Genomic DNA, 16,710 nt, shown 5'->3' with positions numbered 1-16,710 from the left:
ACTGCTTTTTTGTTCTTCTAATTCAGCATGTGTCTATTGGTCGTCACCAGCATGACACGCTCAGAATGCTCATTTGTACCCGCATAAATAGTCGTTTGAAAGATAAAAGCAAACATGTTTGTTTTTTGTTTGTGTTTTTTAAGCTGGCCTCGGCTCCCTAAAGGCATTTAGAGCACTTTGGTAATAAGGCGCATGGTTTAGTAGTAGCGGGGAAGAGCAGAGGACGCTTTGATGTACTCTTAGATGAAGTGAAGTCTACAGCGATGTCTACAAAAATACATGCAGCTAGACTAGACGGGCTCCTCTCAGCTGGCCCGTCCTTTCTGGTCCCAAGCCAGCATGAAAGACAGCAGCGGGAGGGCTTGTATGGACCTTGTCGACAGCTCCGCATAAACATTCCCCCCCGCAGAAACGCCAACCAGGGAGACTGATTTTTTTTCATGATCATGTCTTTCCGAAGTCAGAAATTTCCCTCAACGCAACCCAAACTAAACTTTTTGAAGATTATGCTCTGATACTCTCGCTTGTTTCAAAGAAATTTAGCAAGAAGGCAACAATCTGAAGAATAAATGCTACACCAATAACTTGGACACTGTGTTAGTTTTTGACTCAAGTTTGTATAGTGTTTTGTTTTTTATGATAAAAAAAACAACAAAAAACTCAATTTTGCATCTTGAAGTTATCGGTAGGTAAAGTTGGTAGGGAAATCTCATTTTCTTAAGAAAATATTGATTAAAATGTGACTAAATACATTCTGGGTTCAAATCTCAACTTGGATCTTCCTGTGTGGAGATTGCATGGTCTCCCCTTGCTTGCATGTGTTTTCTGTGGGCACTCCAACTTCCTCTCAAAGTTGAAATACTGTACATGCATGTTAAGTTAATTGAAGACTCTAAGTTGTCCATAGTTGTGAATGTGAATGGTTGTGTGTTGATTGTATTTATCCTGTATATTTATTCCACAATGGACTGCAGAGCTGCAGATAAAGCAGTTGATGAGGGGATGCTGACCTCTACTGGCCAGCCAAGTGATGCTTCAGGAGCAACAAAGCGCCACTGCACTCCTTGTGCATTAAATATTAATAAAGGCAAATTCCTGTAAACATATAAACAAAAATTCCCAATTAGGGTGACTTATACAGAATTAGTTTGAAGCTCAGACTTATCATTAAAAGGCTCATTCTTAGCACTCTATTGTATTATGCTCCCTTTAAGAGGAGCTATAACGCAAAACGTCAAAACTTTGTTATGTTCTAAATGTGTATATTTTTTTGATCTGGTGCTGTTTTACGTAAATCTAAGAAGAATTTATTAAAAGTTTTTATTAGAATATTGTACTTACCTTTGTGTACTTGTTAACTTACAGAAGTTGTAGTCACACCCATGGGGAAGTGGTCATCGCAACCCTCCTACTTTTTCACTCTCCCAACCGTATTTTTTTAAATAGTACTGCAGCCAGGTCAAATGCTATTTTTATTATTTGAAGCGGGCCGCTAAAAAATGAATGGTGGGACACCCCTTCTCTAAACAATGGCTGTACACAAGACGACAACATTTTAAGTTCTTTTTTTTTTCCAAGGTCTACCAATGGACATCATTTTGACAACATTGTCTTTGTGTACGGTATCTGAAAAATGGGAAAAAAAAATAATTTAAACATTTCAGTTATCTTAAAATTTTGGAAAACCTAATTTACTGCCGAAAACATTAGGGAGCTATTTACTTGTTTAGGTTTTCTTAAGACATGTTGAGGAACCTGTACTTTTTGTTAGACTTACAAAAAAAAAACGGTCTATTCTCTATACTGTATGCCTAAAATTAAAAGAAAAATCTTCAACATGTCATTTGAAGTTATTTTAACAAACATGCTAAATATAATTTAACAAAGCTAAGAGTTGGGATTGTTATATATATATATATATATATATATATATATATATATATATATATATACACACACATATATTTATTTATTTATTTTTCATTTTGACGCCAATATTTTCCCTTTTACTGCAAATTAATATTGATTCCAGATATTACTTATCGGCCTCCTTGACTACTATAATTGGTATCGGCACCGAAGAAATGCATATTGGTCTATCACTGACAGAAACGCATCAAACATGAGCATTTCACTCTTTTGACCAAATTTACATTGCACAGTATTGTTCGCCAACACTTGAAAAGGAACTCATGATCCATTGCAACATAGACGATCCATTCGGATGCAGATAAACGCTCGTCTCCAAAGTCCTGCTTTTCAAGACAGATGCTGAATTAACACGGCGAGTCCATGCTGTGCGAATTATAGATGGATTAATTATTAATAAATAATAACAAAAAAGCTCATGGGAGACACGGCCCGGTCAATTAGGAGTGAAATGAAGGCGAGCAACTCAGCAGCTGATCACATACGCATCTCATCATTATCAACGCCGCCCACATCTGCCACTTCAAACAGAAGATGGGCCACACGTTTCATTACCTCTGTTCCATTAACACACACACACACACACCCTCAACTACAGCGTACAATTATATATTTATGCACATGAATATTTTACTTGGAGAGACCAATCATCAGAGATTGCAAAACATTTTAAAACAAAGCAATGCAAAGTATTCACATTCTGATTTCACAATCTGGTAATTTTTTTGCTCGTTATGTTGGATATTGGCTATCCTGTATGTATCGAAGATAGGCTACTATTAACTTTACAAGTACAGCATTTCAGTGCTTTAAATATGTTGGGGGGTTTTAAATACTCATCCAAGGGCACAAGGTGGCAGCATAAGCACAAATTCCTATTGCTGAGGCTGTACTATCAGAATGTCTTTCAAGCTGCCAAGGCCAAATAAATGGCACTAACCTAGCAACATAAAATAATAATGCAACTGCATCAATCAGTTGATGTAATTAAATGATCAGCAAGAAATGGTTGCCTTAAATAAGCGGACTGATCTATAATAATGCGACCAACGTAGCTTTCCTCAAACAGCTCACTGCAAATGTGGAGAATAAATCTGACATCCTGTCTGAAATCCAATAAAGAGTCAGCCTCTGTGAGAGCCAGTTGCTTGTGACGCCCATGCTTTTTAAGTTTAGTCAATGAATAGTTTGTCTATGAATGACGAAATGAACAAATGAGGACCGGTGAGCACCCAAAAAGGGAGAAAATTTAACCTGCTTGCCTTAGCATATTGATCGCATCCAGCCTTTCCCAGACTTCTCTGTGGGAGTATTGATGACTCGGCAGTCTGGCTGGCTGCACTTCTTTGCTCTGTCTGGGAACAGGCACATGTAGTGAGACAAATGTTCACAGTACGTCTTATCCAAACAGTTATTCATATATAGACTGATTGGTTTCCAGAGTGTGGCAGTTTTTTTCCCCTGCATTTACGTTGGCATTGCTAATTACTATGTCTGCTATTTGGTGGCACGGCACTCTGGAGTGAGTGACATTAGCAAATTACTTATCTTCCGCCAACTGCACGGCAAAGGGGTTATTGATTAAAGTAGAGGCAAAAGTCTTGGAAAGCTTGCGAGGGCAGGGTAAGAACGAAAAAAAAAAAACTGGTCATCAATCAGCATGATTAAAAGCAATGACGCAGACTAGGCCGGAGCACTTCTTTCCACCCTCAATAATCTACACTGAGTACCGCAGAAGATGAAAACAAACGTCGAAATGTTGCGTTAAATAGTTGAAAAACAGGAATTCTTGTGTTCTCTACATAATCGTGTTTCTGACCGTGTGGTCTCGCAGTTGCTTGACAGTGGCTTTGGATCTTCACCCAGCAAAGTTGATTATACCAATGGGCAGAAGCTTGTGTGTTCAATAATGATCAGTCAGGTGGAGTCGAGAAACTGAAAACTGGGTCATCATCTATAATGACCAATTTTAACTAAAATGTTAATTTAAGCGGTAAAATAATTTCAAATTCAACAACTCTGCAAAGAAATATCAAGGTAACATTGATTACAAGATGGAATATCTAAAAGCAAATTACCATTCAGGATCAGCAGGTAACATTCAAGATGGCCGCCTAGAATCTCTTTCTTATCTGTGAAGTTTTTGCTGTAGTTGAATCATGAATTAAGTGAAAGCACAGCAGAGTTCCTAATCATCACTTACAGTTTTAACTAAGACTGTTAAACATACACCTGTGTTTTCGAACCCCACTTCTTCAGTACTCTCCTTTTGTAAACTCACCTACTTTTTTTCTGTGGAATCTAACATTTATGAAAAACTCACCTATTTGCGCTTTTTGTTACACCAGAAGATGTCGCCAAAACGTCCTGCTTCTTCAACGGCGCCATGTTAGCAAAGGAGTAGCATGTTGCCCACCAAATGAGAGCCAGCCGGCTCGATGGCGAACAGCAGCGTGATGAAATATTCCGGTAGATGTCTGACAGGCAGGTCCTTGAAGAAAAGAAAGTTTAAGAAAATTATGTAAGGAAGGATGTACGGACGCATGAATAAAAAAGAGGTCTGAAAAAAGGTAGAAAAGCTGGTTTAAGTGAAGGAAGTGTGCAAGGAAGGAAAGAAGGAAAAGGGAGAGAAGGAAGGAAGGTCAGCAAGGTTTCAGTGAAGTAAGGACGCAAGGGAAAAAAACTCAACTCTGATGGAAGGAAGGAGGAACAACGGAAGAAAAGCAGGTTTAAGAAAAGGAAGGATGGATGTAAGGACGCATGAATAAAAATAGGTATGAAGGAATGAAGGACAGAAGGGAGAAATGTGTTTACGTGTAAGTGAAATGTACAAATGTATGAATAAAAAAACAGGTGTTATGGAATGAATACACTAGGTTAAAAAAAAAGAAAGGAAGGCAGAAAAGTAGCTTTAAGGGAAGGAAGGATATAAGGATGCATTAATAAAAAGCGAGTTGATACGAAAGGAGGGAGGAAAAGAACGTGGGAATCAAGGCAATAAAGATTTAAGCAAGCGAAGGAAGGAAGTATAAATAGGGGAGAAAAACAGGTCTACAGGAAGAAAGGCAAAAATACAGAATATAGTACATTTAATAAAATAATTACTCAGATAACACCTGGGTTGTGTAATAAGAAAAAAAAATCAGAGCAAGACTGGTTGTTTATGTTTAAGATGAGCTAAAATTGCCTCGTTTTGAGTCCAAATGTCTACTTTTTCATTGTTCTGTTTTACTTTACAGGCTATAAAGTTGTAACAATTTTCTATAGCTGCCTTTGAACGTATGATAAAATACTCACCGTGTAAGTGTAGTCATATTAGCAGGTTAGCAGTTAGCTAGCACATTTTGCTACTTTAGGCCCAAAAATGTCAGCGAAGCTTAGTCGCTCACTTGTCCTCCCTGCCGGTTGTTTTGCGCAAAGACATGCAGCCAAGTGGAGTGAAAAGAGGGAGGGGGAGGTCGGCAAAGAGGAAATGCGGTTCAACTGGGCTGTGCCTTCTTCGAACTATCCAGGCTGGTGTTGACACGCCATATCGCGACTTAAGAGACAAGTATTTTGTGTTTTTTTGGTGTTGTTACAATTCTACTCACAGCCAACCAAGCCACTTTTGTTGCCTCCGGAGGAAGTGTGTGGTTTCCAACCGGAATGCCCCGACTAGATTGTTAAACACTCACACGCCTGATAATGGCTTCGATAGTCGGCAAAGTTGCTGGGAGACTTTTGGGACGTCTCGGTGCTCGTCGGCCCGCTTTCAAAGTGCCTCGCCCGGCGACATTTCTTCACAAGGTAAATGGACATTATTTTCCAAGTGAGTGTCCCGACACTAGCACGTTTATAAAACTCAGATGCGTTTCTTTCGATGTCTTTGCGTCGGAATTGCAAGTTGATGCATAAACAGGGGAGTTAAAGAGTTTTAACTGAGCGTCGCTGTTAAAAAGCTAATATTTTTAATCGAAAATACCTCTGGCGGGACGAAATTAGCATCAGTTTGACTTTGACATGTGGGAGGGATCATCTCGAAAGTGCAGCACCGAATTATTTTTTTTTAATCAATACTGTAACTTAAACTGGCTGTTCAAATGTATAAATGGACTTTTTCTTCTTCTTTCTTTCTTTTTAAATTACACTCAAGAGGATCCCTTAAAGTTATACTATACTATTCTCTATGGAGGACCAAAACTGTCAAAATAAAAACTAAATAAATAAACGTGAAAATAAAAACGCATATAAAAAAAAATTACAAATAAATTCATTTGTTATACTCAGTCATTATAATATCTAATAGTCATCTCAACATTACTCAGGAAGCAGACAAGCATCTCTCCAACAACTATAAGCCATTTTATATTTATCCGCAGGACTTGAACCGTGAACCTCAAGTTCCAAATTTATTAAATAATGACCTACTACTTTTGGAAACTAGTTTTGTGTGATGCTTTTTATTTGTATTGTTGCAGTTTGTTGAGTCCTGGCACGCTCACCCCCCCCCCCCCCCCCCCAGTCATGTTTGTTAGTCACAAATTCACACACAGTATTTGCATTTTTTCTGTAGAACCGATTAGCTATTAGCTGAAAAATCCCCCTCATCGTGAATGCTTGTGCTCCTATTGTAATGCACTAAGATGCTACAAAATGGCGCTGAAGTCATGGCTAATAGGAAAGTAGTAATTATTGTCAAGGAAGTACACTCCACTTCCAGTGGATTTGCATGTTTGCAGATTATCCCCCCACCCCCCAATATTTTTCAATATTATTTTTTATCCATCTCTTTTCCCATAATGTCCTTCTGTTTTTTTGTGGGAAATGTAAATTGTATGCCATTTTTTTTGTGTGTGTTTGTTTGTTTTTTTAAGAAGACGAATTTTTGGGTGTTTAAAAAAAATTGTAATGCATTTCACTGGCCGTGAATTATACACAAGCTGGCCTTGTCCCAGTGCCCCCGTAAATTGCTGGGGTTGACTGTATTTTTGAAGTGACACATCTCTAATGTTGAAAGATCTTTGTATGTCAGGGGGGGAGCTAAGTTTAGCCTGGGTGGTGCGTGGAAGTTAGGGAGATTCTTCGGCACTTCTGGTGATCATAAATTAAAGAATCTGTAAGGCAATTATTTTTAAGGGTGTTGTTGTCACATGATGGCCTTGGTGTAATGGCTTATTATTGTTATCATTTTTTTTTTGTTTTCATCTTCTGGAGTACAATATAGCAAAGTGCATCCACATTTCTGCCTTGCCTCTGAAGCATTATTATATTAGTGTTTTTTTTCTTCTCATGTTCACCGATGGCAAACAGAACCTAATAAATTATTCAAATCCATTACTACGGTCTGCAGGGGCTTACGTAGTGTAAACACGTCCACCTGACTGATCATTACGGCGTACACAAGCTCATCACAGCAGCGGTCATTCAATTACTTCTCAGTTCGAGCCCTTGTCTCGGAAGACCAACCACAATTAGGGTCTAAAGTTTGCTTTTAGACTGTATTGAATGATCTGTCTTGTCGGATCTGTTTCCCCGGACGACGCTGCAATGCCACTGCAGCATATTCGGCTCCAAATGCAGAGGAATATAGTCACACAAAAGTGGGGGTGGGGATAAACTCGACGTTAAGTGACTCCCACATCACGTCAGAGCGTCCCCCAGTCTCTGATTTATCGACCGACTGTTCAAGTGCCATCTTTTTACTGTGCGTTTGATCATCCATGACCATCAGCGCAGAGAAGGACGGATGAAAATTATCTATTGTCAGTAATGGCCTACTGGTTGAAGGTGATGGAAAAGAAGCAAAGTGTGCATTCTATCAAGGTTCACTCTCTCCTTTCAGATTGATGAAGCTGAGCCTGTGCATTTGTTCCGGGACACTGGGAGCGACCTCTGAGTCACTCATAAATGTGTACGGGTACTATTTTTCCCATGGCAAATAATGGAAATACTTCTTTCTTGGGTCACTATAAAACCTTCACCAACTGTGCAGGTAATGTTTTAAGTCACATTTTACTAGATGTTAACTACTGTATAATGAGAACACTACAGGGATGTTTAAGGAAGTGAAATTGAAGGCTTGTTAAAGGCAAGTTGACATCATGCATCACATTTTTAGATTTTCTTTAGTCAGTATATTGTGTACTTGCCATTTAAATGCCCCCAAGGATCAAGAATTATAGCATACTTTTAACTCTTTGACTGCCAAAAACGTTAAATAATGTTTAGTAAAATCCTATGGAGGAGTGCCAAAGACGTTAAAAGACGTTTTTTTTTTAAACAGAGGTGAAACTAACCATTTTCTATTGTTGATTACTGAAAAACGGAATAAGGTAGAAACAAACTTTTTTTTCTGATGAAAGATGAGAGTCCAATCTTTCATTTGGTAGTATGTGCGTTTCCATAGTCCAAACACATATTTTTCTGTGGACCTTGAAAGATCAGTCAAAAATGCTTAAATCGGCTGGCACCCACGGCATCCATTTTCTGAAAACGTCTGGCAGTCAAAGAGTTAAAGCTAAAATGAAATTAGTGTGTTTTGGGGGGGCAGCCCCGTGTCAGGCAAATAAGCCACACTGTTTTTCATTACCATGACGACTAGTTAATCCTTTTGACGCTCACTGAGCTGAGGCTTCGCGAGCTATATGAAGGGCTCATGACGCCATGCATGATGGCAGTTAGACCGTTTTTATGAGCAAATTGCAAACTTCATCAATAGAGATTCCATCTTGTTACCATAAACCCATACTATTAGCGGGGACAAGGACTTGCCCATGAAGAATGAAAACCATCAAATAATTGAACCCCCAAGTAACAAGCAAATTACACCATAGGTTCCCCAAAAAAATGTGCTCACATGTATGCAAATATCCGTTCCGTTCCGTCTTTAACTCTTTGACTGCCAAAAACATTAAATAACGTTTAGTAAAATCCTATGGAGGAGTGCCAAAGACGTTAAAAGACGTTTTTTTTTTCAAAACAGAGGTGAAACTAACCATTTTCTATTGTTGATTACTGAAAAAGGGAATAAGGTAGAAACAAACTTTTTTTTCTGATGAAAGATGACAGTCCAATCTTTCATTTGGTAGTATGTGTGTTTCCATAGTCCAAACACATAATTTTCTGTGGACCTTGAAAGATCAGTCAAAAATGCTTAAATCGGCTGGCACCCACGGCATCCCTTTTCTGAAAACGTCTGGCAGTCAAAGAGTTAATTCCGCTCATCCGGGGTCGGTTCGCGGGGGCAGCAGCTTTAGCAGGGAAGCCCAGACTTCCCTCTCCCCAGCCACTTCACCCAGCTCCTCCGACGGGACCCCAAGGCGTTCCCAGGCCAGGCGAGAGATGTAGTCTCTCCAGCGTGTCCTGGGTCGTCCCCGGGGCCTCCCGCCCGGAACACCTCCCCAGGGAGGCGTCCAGGAGGCATCCGAACCAGATGCCCGAGCCACCTCAACTGGTTCCTCTCAACGTGGAGGAGTAGCATGCAAATATTCACAGTACATATACCATAGAACCCCATCGAGCAGTCTGAAAAAGATGTCCCTATTGCCGACAACTGCGAGAACAAAAACTTGTAACCTCTAGATTGAAGTTGCCGTGTACTTCCTTGATTCCACATTAAACGTGTAACAATTCTCCCCCCTCTTCAATAAGTGCCATTTTATAGATAAATGCCCACTAAAACGGCTGTTAATCTACAGAGTGCTGCGTCATACCGTTTCCACATCCCATTTGTTGGATTTTACCTTCACACACCCAGTTTACTCGCCATTATGTTGGCTCGAGACCCATTTCTCTTTTTTTTTGCTGAAATGGTGATCATATATGTAAGGCGGCAGTAACAAGTTGTGAAACGAGCTCGACGCTCCATTAAGAGTCTATAGCACGAGTCGTCTTTTCCCATAAAACACCACAACACCCGTATATTAATGATGATAAAATTACTGTTGTTCGTCTTTATGAGGAGTGTCTCCTTTTTCGATAAATCCAGTTTGGTCCAGGTGTAGAAATGACAGGAATACAGATGATCATCTTTTTTTTGCTAGGGCTTTGCTTCTGATGTTGATATCTTGTGTAGCCAGGAGCAGTGTGTGGAGTTCTTGTTCATTTTTGGACATAAGTGTGATTCAGGCTGTATTGATGTGATAAGGAATTTTGGAGTTACAGAGGACTAAGAAGAAAGATAAGGGACAAAACTGTTTCTAGAAGTCTGCAGGTACACCATCTAAACTTGGGAGTTTTGTTGGGCATGCGCAGTAATGCTTTTTTTCAATTTATTTATGGTAAGTGATTTGTCTATTTAGTTAGATAGTGGAGACACTCCTTCGTTTATTATCAGTTTCTGTGGGTGTGGTGATATGCTCCAAAGTGTACAGATTGGAATAGTAATCTTAAATGTTTTGTTTATTGTTGTATGTTGTTTCCCAATAAATCTGTTAGCGAAATGTTTTTTTCCCTTTCTTTTTGTTGTTTCAGTTGATTAGCTAAGTTTTCAATTTTGAACTTTGAGGTGTGCATTTTGTATGTTGTGTTCTTTTCTTAGAGGGCTTAATATGTTTTTTTTATTTGAAGTTATTCTTTATTAAATGTGTTTGTAGCTGTTTGAGAAGTCAGTTTCCAGTCTCTTCACCTTCTGCTCTAGAAAATGTTCTTGCAGCTTCTTCTTTTTTTCTTGTTGAGTGTGATATAATTGTTTTCCCCGAAAGTCTGTTTTTGCTGTTTCCCAACTGTTAAATCTTAGTTGATGTTGGTCTTGAGAAAGGTTGTCTATTCTTTTTGGAATTAAACGGTGAAATTAGGGTCTTTTAAGAAGAGATCTATTGAAGTGCCATCTGGGTTTGCTTCCTGTTGATAATTTAGGAGACCAGGGGGCATGATATAATACTGTGGATGTAAGTGTCTTATTCTATGCGTAAGTGTGTTAAAATAATGTTATTCTTATAGGTTCTTATACGTTTTCCCTTCTCAAGCTGCGTTTCCCCCTCCAAAGCTGCTAGGATCAACGCTTCGCTGCTTGCACACTTCATCACAATGACAGCTGGAAATAATTGAATTTTCTTCCATAGTGGCCGTCTTTTGTTTTTTCCCCCTCCAGCCTTTTGGGGCGCAAGCCTGCTTTTTTTCCCCACACCTTCTTTGTGCGCGGTACTCCAGTCATTTAGATTAATGATCACCTGCTGTGCCCATACGTGGAGTAGCGTAGCCCAACATTTTTAATACCTCGACTCGACTGTGACGGGATTCATCGAACGGTCAAGCCGCAGGGAGAATGAGGCTGCGCTCACCATTAACAATCTCTCAGGCAGGAAGGGCCTACTTTTTTTTTTTTTTGCGCAACCAGAAGGCATTTTGTCACTTTTTGGCCTTAACTGCATCCCATAAATGGGAAAACACATGGATGTGGAGGCGTGAGGGATATCAGCTGAAGGTTTCATGTGATCACACTGTGCAGGTGTGCATCTTTTAAATGGATTCCAAACTCTGCATTGTCAACCCCCCCCCCCCCCCCCCCCCCCCAAAAAAAAAAACAGGAGTTTTTTTTTTTTTTTTTTGCAAGCTTGAAGATTGACATGACCAGGCGGGTCCCCTTAAGTTGCTTGTTCAGTCTTGTTCATGTTTGCATGCCATCCTGAAGTAACACACATTCTTTTACACTCAGCAGCCAATTCTTTGTGTACACAATCAATGAGTTTCAATACAAACAAACAAGTGTATCTTTTTGCTGTTGTTTGGGTTTTTTAACTTTGTGTTATTTTTTTTTCATCATAAAACCTTTTTTAAGTGTCATTTTAAGCGTTCTGAACTAAAGGAGTGACTAAGTTAAGCACGATTGATTTAAAAAAAAAAATGTGAAAACAAATCGCTATTTCGCAAATGTGCTTTAACATTCTTAACTCTTTGACTGCCAGACGTTTTCAGAAAAGGGATGCCGTGGGTGCCTGCCGATTTAAGCATTTTTGACTGATCTTTCAAGTTCCACAGAAAATTATGTGTTTGGACTATGGAAACACACATACTACCAAATGAAAGATTGGACTCTCATCTTTCATCAGAAAAACAAGTTTGTTTCTACCTTATTCCGTTTTTCAGTAATCAACAATAGAAAATGGTTAGTTTCACCTCTGTTTCGAAAAAAAAACGTCTTTTAACGTCTTTGGCACTCCTCCATAGGATTATATTAAACGTTATTTAACTTTTTTGGCAGTCAAAGAGTTAACTGTAAAAATCCCTTGTTTTTCTTGTCCCACAGTAGGCTGCAATGAAAAACCCATCAGTCTTAAATCTAAGTCAATATATACGGAGCCACTGCTGCTGCTGAATAATAGAGTAGCTGTTACACGGCAAAATTAGAATTCAAGCAGAGTAACGTTTTATATTTTGTCCACCTGGTGAACGTCAGTTTGCTCTCTCCTGGTCTTCTTATGTGGGCTGCTGCCTCCCCAGCTCTGCTTTTAATTTGATATTGATTGAATGGTATACTTGCTGGAGGACAAAAGGTGATGGAGAAACGAGAGGGCTTGTGGCGGGGGTGCCGTCACATCCTCAAGACGTCACAAGAATAGAAACGTGTCTTCAGTCGGGACTTCAGGATAAATAAGAGTCCTTGATTTAAAAACTCAGCTCGGGGGAGGAAAGTGGACAAGTGTGAGAAGACGTGGTCACGGCGCACAAAAAGCCACGTTCAGGTTCTACTGTGCTATTTCTTTTGATTGTTTATGTTTATGGCTTAGAAGTGTTTTTCATACAAAGATTTCCGGTCATTACAATACGACTTTATTTGGGGACCAATTTGGATTACATTGCCACTTTAGGAATAGAATTATTATCATTTTATTATTTTTATATTATTTTACCCCTGTAAAAATGTGGGAGGACAGCAAGTACAGCGGGTTTACGACATTGATACATTCCAATGACAGCATAACCTGACTGTCTACGCAACTTGGAATGTGTCACAGTCTATCATTAACTCACGCTAAAGAAGTACTAAAGTCAAAGTTAACATTCATATGAAGAACACACAAAAAAAAATCTAATGAAAAAACAAAACAGAGGTAAAGCGTGCCTTCTATAAAACATACATTGACATAATTAATGTGAATGAAATCGTTTTTGTCATGTCCTTCAATGCACATTTTGCTGCTCATTCTAATGTTGCTCATTAAAGGGAAATTCAAGTCAACATTTTTATTTGCATTATGTTCTATGGGGCCCCATAAACACAGTTTAAAAAAAAAAAAATATATATATATATTGCATTTGTGGAATATGAATTAAGCAGCAAAATCCACTTATCTTTATCCATCTAAGTGAGCAGCCATTTTGCAATTTGCTGTTGCCTGAAAATGACATTAGGGTTGCTCAGGGCTTAGGTAACAACCAATCACAGCAGATTGTAAATGTCACATGACCCAACTCAGAAAACGGGTAAATAAGTAAATAGTCACCTGAGATCATACTCTACTTGTATCTCAATTCCGTGCTCACAAGTCAAAGCAAAAAAAAATAAGCCAAAAGATTGCTCATATCTTGAAAAAAAATTGATAGTCGGGTCACTCGTATCTCTGCACCACTGCATCGTTTTGTTTTTTTCCCTAGCATATATTTTACTATAACACTCTTGATCAAAAAGACAACACTTAGCATGCATATAACGATCAGAAAAATAGCGTACATTTTATTCCAACCCAATAAAAACAGCCTGTCAGCAAAAATGTTCAATGTTAAGGGACTGGTGCTAATTTTCCTGCCAGACAGTTGCCAATTAATCCATCTAATTTCTTCCAGACTGTGAATATGATTGTTTTTCTTGCCAATATGATTATTCCTGCTCCCACCTGAATCATTACAGTAATCTCATTAAAATGCAGCATCCCGCTTACTAGGTGCGAATGGCTGTCTGCGCCCGCTTAATCTCAACTACTGCACTCATGCTGACTGCCAAAGAAACAAAGCCGTTCCCCCGCGGATGCGTGAACGTGCGGTTTATTGCGATACAAATATTATGAAATGTGAGGCAAAATCATGCGTTGGCAAAAAGCTCCACTTTGAATCAGCAGAACCTGCACTCTGAGGCTGGCGGGATTCTACATCATTAAGCAGGGGAATAAAATTCAGTGTGCAAATTTTTTATGAAGTGGAAAAAAAAATCTGTGTCATCATTTCTTCCAGGTTCTGTTTGCATTCCAACCCCCGCCAGTTCAAGCAATTAACAAGGGAGTTCTTTTAGTCATTATGGATTATCTTGTCTTTTCAGGTGCCTCAGCTTGGAGTTTGTCAGGCTGTGTTCTGTAGCACACGCCCGCCCCCTACAGGTAATTCTGGTTACTGCATGTACTACTCCAAAATTCTACTCCCACTTAAAAAATGAGAATGAATTTGAACTTTTCTTATCTTGGCAGAAGTGTCGCTCACGTACAAGCACGGCCGCCTGGCTCTGGAGGTCCCGCTGACGTGCAGGAGCGAGACGTGCCTCTTCTTTCTGCAGCCCATGCTCATGACGGTGGGCAACCTGGTCAGCGAGCTGCAGAGGGAGGACCCCGGCGCCACCGCCACGGTGCTCTCCAAAGGTACCGGTACCTCCTCCTGCCTCTGGTGCAGTGCCGTTTCCCGGCATGTCGTCAAACGGGTTCTGTGGAAGCGCGAGGGAGTAGTACGGCCTCAAAGCGCGCCACAAATTGGTTTTCACTTCCTGGGAAATCATCCAACACAATCACTACCATCTATTTTCGATAATGATTTCTTTGGGCGTATTTTAGACAAACAATCTCACACATGATCACACCTTATGGGAAATTTACTCACGTGGTCCTTGGGGGCCATCTGCAGAAACCATCTTGGTAACCCCCTGCTTTAGATGTTCAATTCTGTTTGGCATTTTAAGTTTTCTGTAACTTTAGAGAAAGTTTCTTGTCAACTCGTTAGAGTGGTTACAGTTTCACTCTGCAGTTTGGCTTAGGGTAATTATTGCTTGCGTAACTCTGATGATAATTTGCAGTGCAGTAGGTCAACGACTACTCTGCAAAATGTAGCTAACACTGAGCTGAGACCGTCCCAAATGGAATGCTTTTGCAATTGGTTTCCGTGGCAACTGCTTATCAATGGAATGAAACTCGCAACACCTGAACAGATAAACAGATTTAACAAGGCAGCAGCACATAATTTGTATTGTTGAGTCTGAAAATTGTTCTCCCTAGTGGGTATTTTTCATCTGTTTAGCATTTCTATTGTGTTTTCATGACTAATTGGGATTTTGTTTGTCCAAACAGATGGCGAACGTGTAGCTTACAACACGCTGATAGAAGCCTTGCTGATAGACAAGCAATTCAAGCTGGTCATTAACAACACCGTTTACAATGTCCACGCGCCGGAGAAAGGTACAAATTTGTTCTGCCGTTTGGAGTCGATGGAATGAGATTGTTGCTGTGTACACTCGATGCAATAAGTCCTATTTCAGGTAATATTACAGTTATGGGAAAAAATTATTAGACTAATATTTAAATGCCTGGTACACATTTTTTTCACATTCTGGGACAGTGGACTGTTTCCGTAGTGACTCAAGCACTGAAAATAAAATAAATAAATGAAAAGACAATTTGAAAAATCATCCTGTGTTTTCAGTGTGCAAGTCCAGCGAGCACGCCCTGCAGCTGGACGACATGAAGCACATGGTGCACCTGCTGCACACGGCCCTACACCTGCCCGAACACCAACTGATTCAAGAGCGCCAGCTACTGGAGAGACTGGACGGCCTCAAACAAGAGTTGTCTCCCCTGGAGAAGGTGCGCCGAAAGACTTGATACTGTATCCACTGGAATGAAAATGTAGTAATAATGTGGCTCACAGTTTAGTACAAGTGGTCAGGTTCGTCTGAAGAACTTATACAATAATTAGGGTCACATTCTTGATCCTCTGCGAAGAAGGACTAATTACTGCTGAGTTGAGACCAGTTCCATGTACAGTAGACACATACATGTTGGTGATGTCCTAATGACCCGAAAAAAAATGTTTTTCTTTGTAAATGTCAGATGAAGGCGCAGCTGTCTCACACAGCCGAGAACCAAACGTCCAGAGCGGTTTGGACGGGTTTGGCGCTTTTGTCGGTGCAGGGCGGCGCCCTGGCCTGGCTCACATGGTGGGTGTACTCGTGGGACGTCATGGAGCCCGTCACCTACTTTGTCACATACGCCACCAGCATGGGGGCCTTCACCTACTACGTCCTCACAAAGGAGGCAAGCAAGCTGAATTCTGTTCCACGAACAAAACCAAACAATTGTGTTTTCATTCTTGTCCGTGTATTGTTTCTTTTCCAGGATTATGTCTATCCCAATGCTAAAGACAGGCAGTTCCTGCATTACTTCTATAAGGGTGCTACAAAGAAGAAGTTCAATGTGGAAAAGTACAATGAACTCAGAGATGAGTTGGCTCAGGTGTGTTGTCACTGCCACAACTTAAGCATGGCTATGCAGTGGAACAGCTAAATGCTAACATGCTAACATGCAATACAGAATTGACTCTAAAGTCCAGTCGTTTGGAAAAAGTTGGTCAGTTTGGCTACAAACAAGGTCATAAAAGTATTTGTATCAAATCAGGTTGAGTCATAAGCATACATATTTTTTTGTAGTATATGCACATTAATTTTGCAAATGAATCATTAGTCCATATTCAACCTAATCTATTTTTTAGGTGGAGGATGAACTGAAACGCCTGCGCAATCCAACACAGCTTCAACTTTCCATCGAACAGATCCAGCCCAAGGCATGATGTCATCACATAGCAAAAAATAAATAAATAAAAACACTTAAG

General features: G+C 39.9%; 1 protein-coding gene and 1 long non-coding RNA gene across 3 annotated transcripts; one reads left to right on the top strand and one right to left on the bottom strand.

Moving 5' to 3' along the window:
- Positions 1-707: 707 nt before the first annotated feature.
- On the bottom strand, positions 708-5,474 carry LOC144055359 (uncharacterized). Its single transcript, XR_013294846.1, has 4 exons — positions 5,227-5,474; positions 4,253-4,420; positions 3,192-3,284; positions 708-1,095 (listed from the first exon to the last, which is right to left on the bottom strand). It is a non-coding gene; the product is annotated as an uncharacterized LOC144055359 (long non-coding RNA).
- On the top strand, positions 5,382-16,709 carry LOC144055357 (calcium uniporter regulatory subunit MCUb, mitochondrial-like). Of its 2 annotated transcripts, none has more exons than XM_077571267.1 (8): positions 5,382-5,715; positions 14,162-14,219; positions 14,310-14,474; positions 15,174-15,281; positions 15,526-15,686; positions 15,933-16,136; positions 16,218-16,334; positions 16,591-16,709. In XM_077571267.1, exons 1-8 carry the CDS (start codon positions 5,614-5,616, stop codon positions 16,666-16,668), a joined length of 993 nt encoding a protein of 330 aa, XP_077427393.1. In that variant the 5' UTR covers positions 5,382-5,613; the 3' UTR covers positions 16,669-16,709. The 2 variants fall into 2 exon arrangements, with proteins under 2 accessions (XP_077427393.1, XP_077427392.1); XM_077571266.1 differs by having other exon boundaries at positions 5,385-5,715; positions 14,307-14,474.
- Position 16,710: the final 1 nt, after the last annotated feature.

Source organism: Vanacampus margaritifer, chromosome 7 (assembly GCF_051991255.1).
Source record: "Vanacampus margaritifer isolate UIUO_Vmar chromosome 7, RoL_Vmar_1.0, whole genome shotgun sequence".
Classification (NCBI taxonomy): Eukaryota; Metazoa; Chordata; class Actinopteri; order Syngnathiformes; family Syngnathidae; genus Vanacampus; species Vanacampus margaritifer.
Note: the sequence above shows the minus strand (reverse complement) of the source record. Positions and strands in the feature narration are given on the sequence as shown.

Bases quoted from the DNA above. Each gene is read 5' to 3' on its own strand.
- LOC144055357 (XM_077571266.1), top strand. From the start codon at position 5,614: ATGGCTTCGATAGTCGGCAAAGTTGCTGGGAGACTTTTGGGACGTCTC. The intron at 14,475-15,173 runs GTACCGGTACCT...TTGTCCAAACAG, and splicing joins CGCCACGGTGCTCTCCAAAG to ATGGCGAACGTGTAGCTTAC. The intron at 16,335-16,590 runs GTGTGTTGTCAC...TCTATTTTTTAG, and splicing joins TCAGAGATGAGTTGGCTCAG to GTGGAGGATGAACTGAAACG.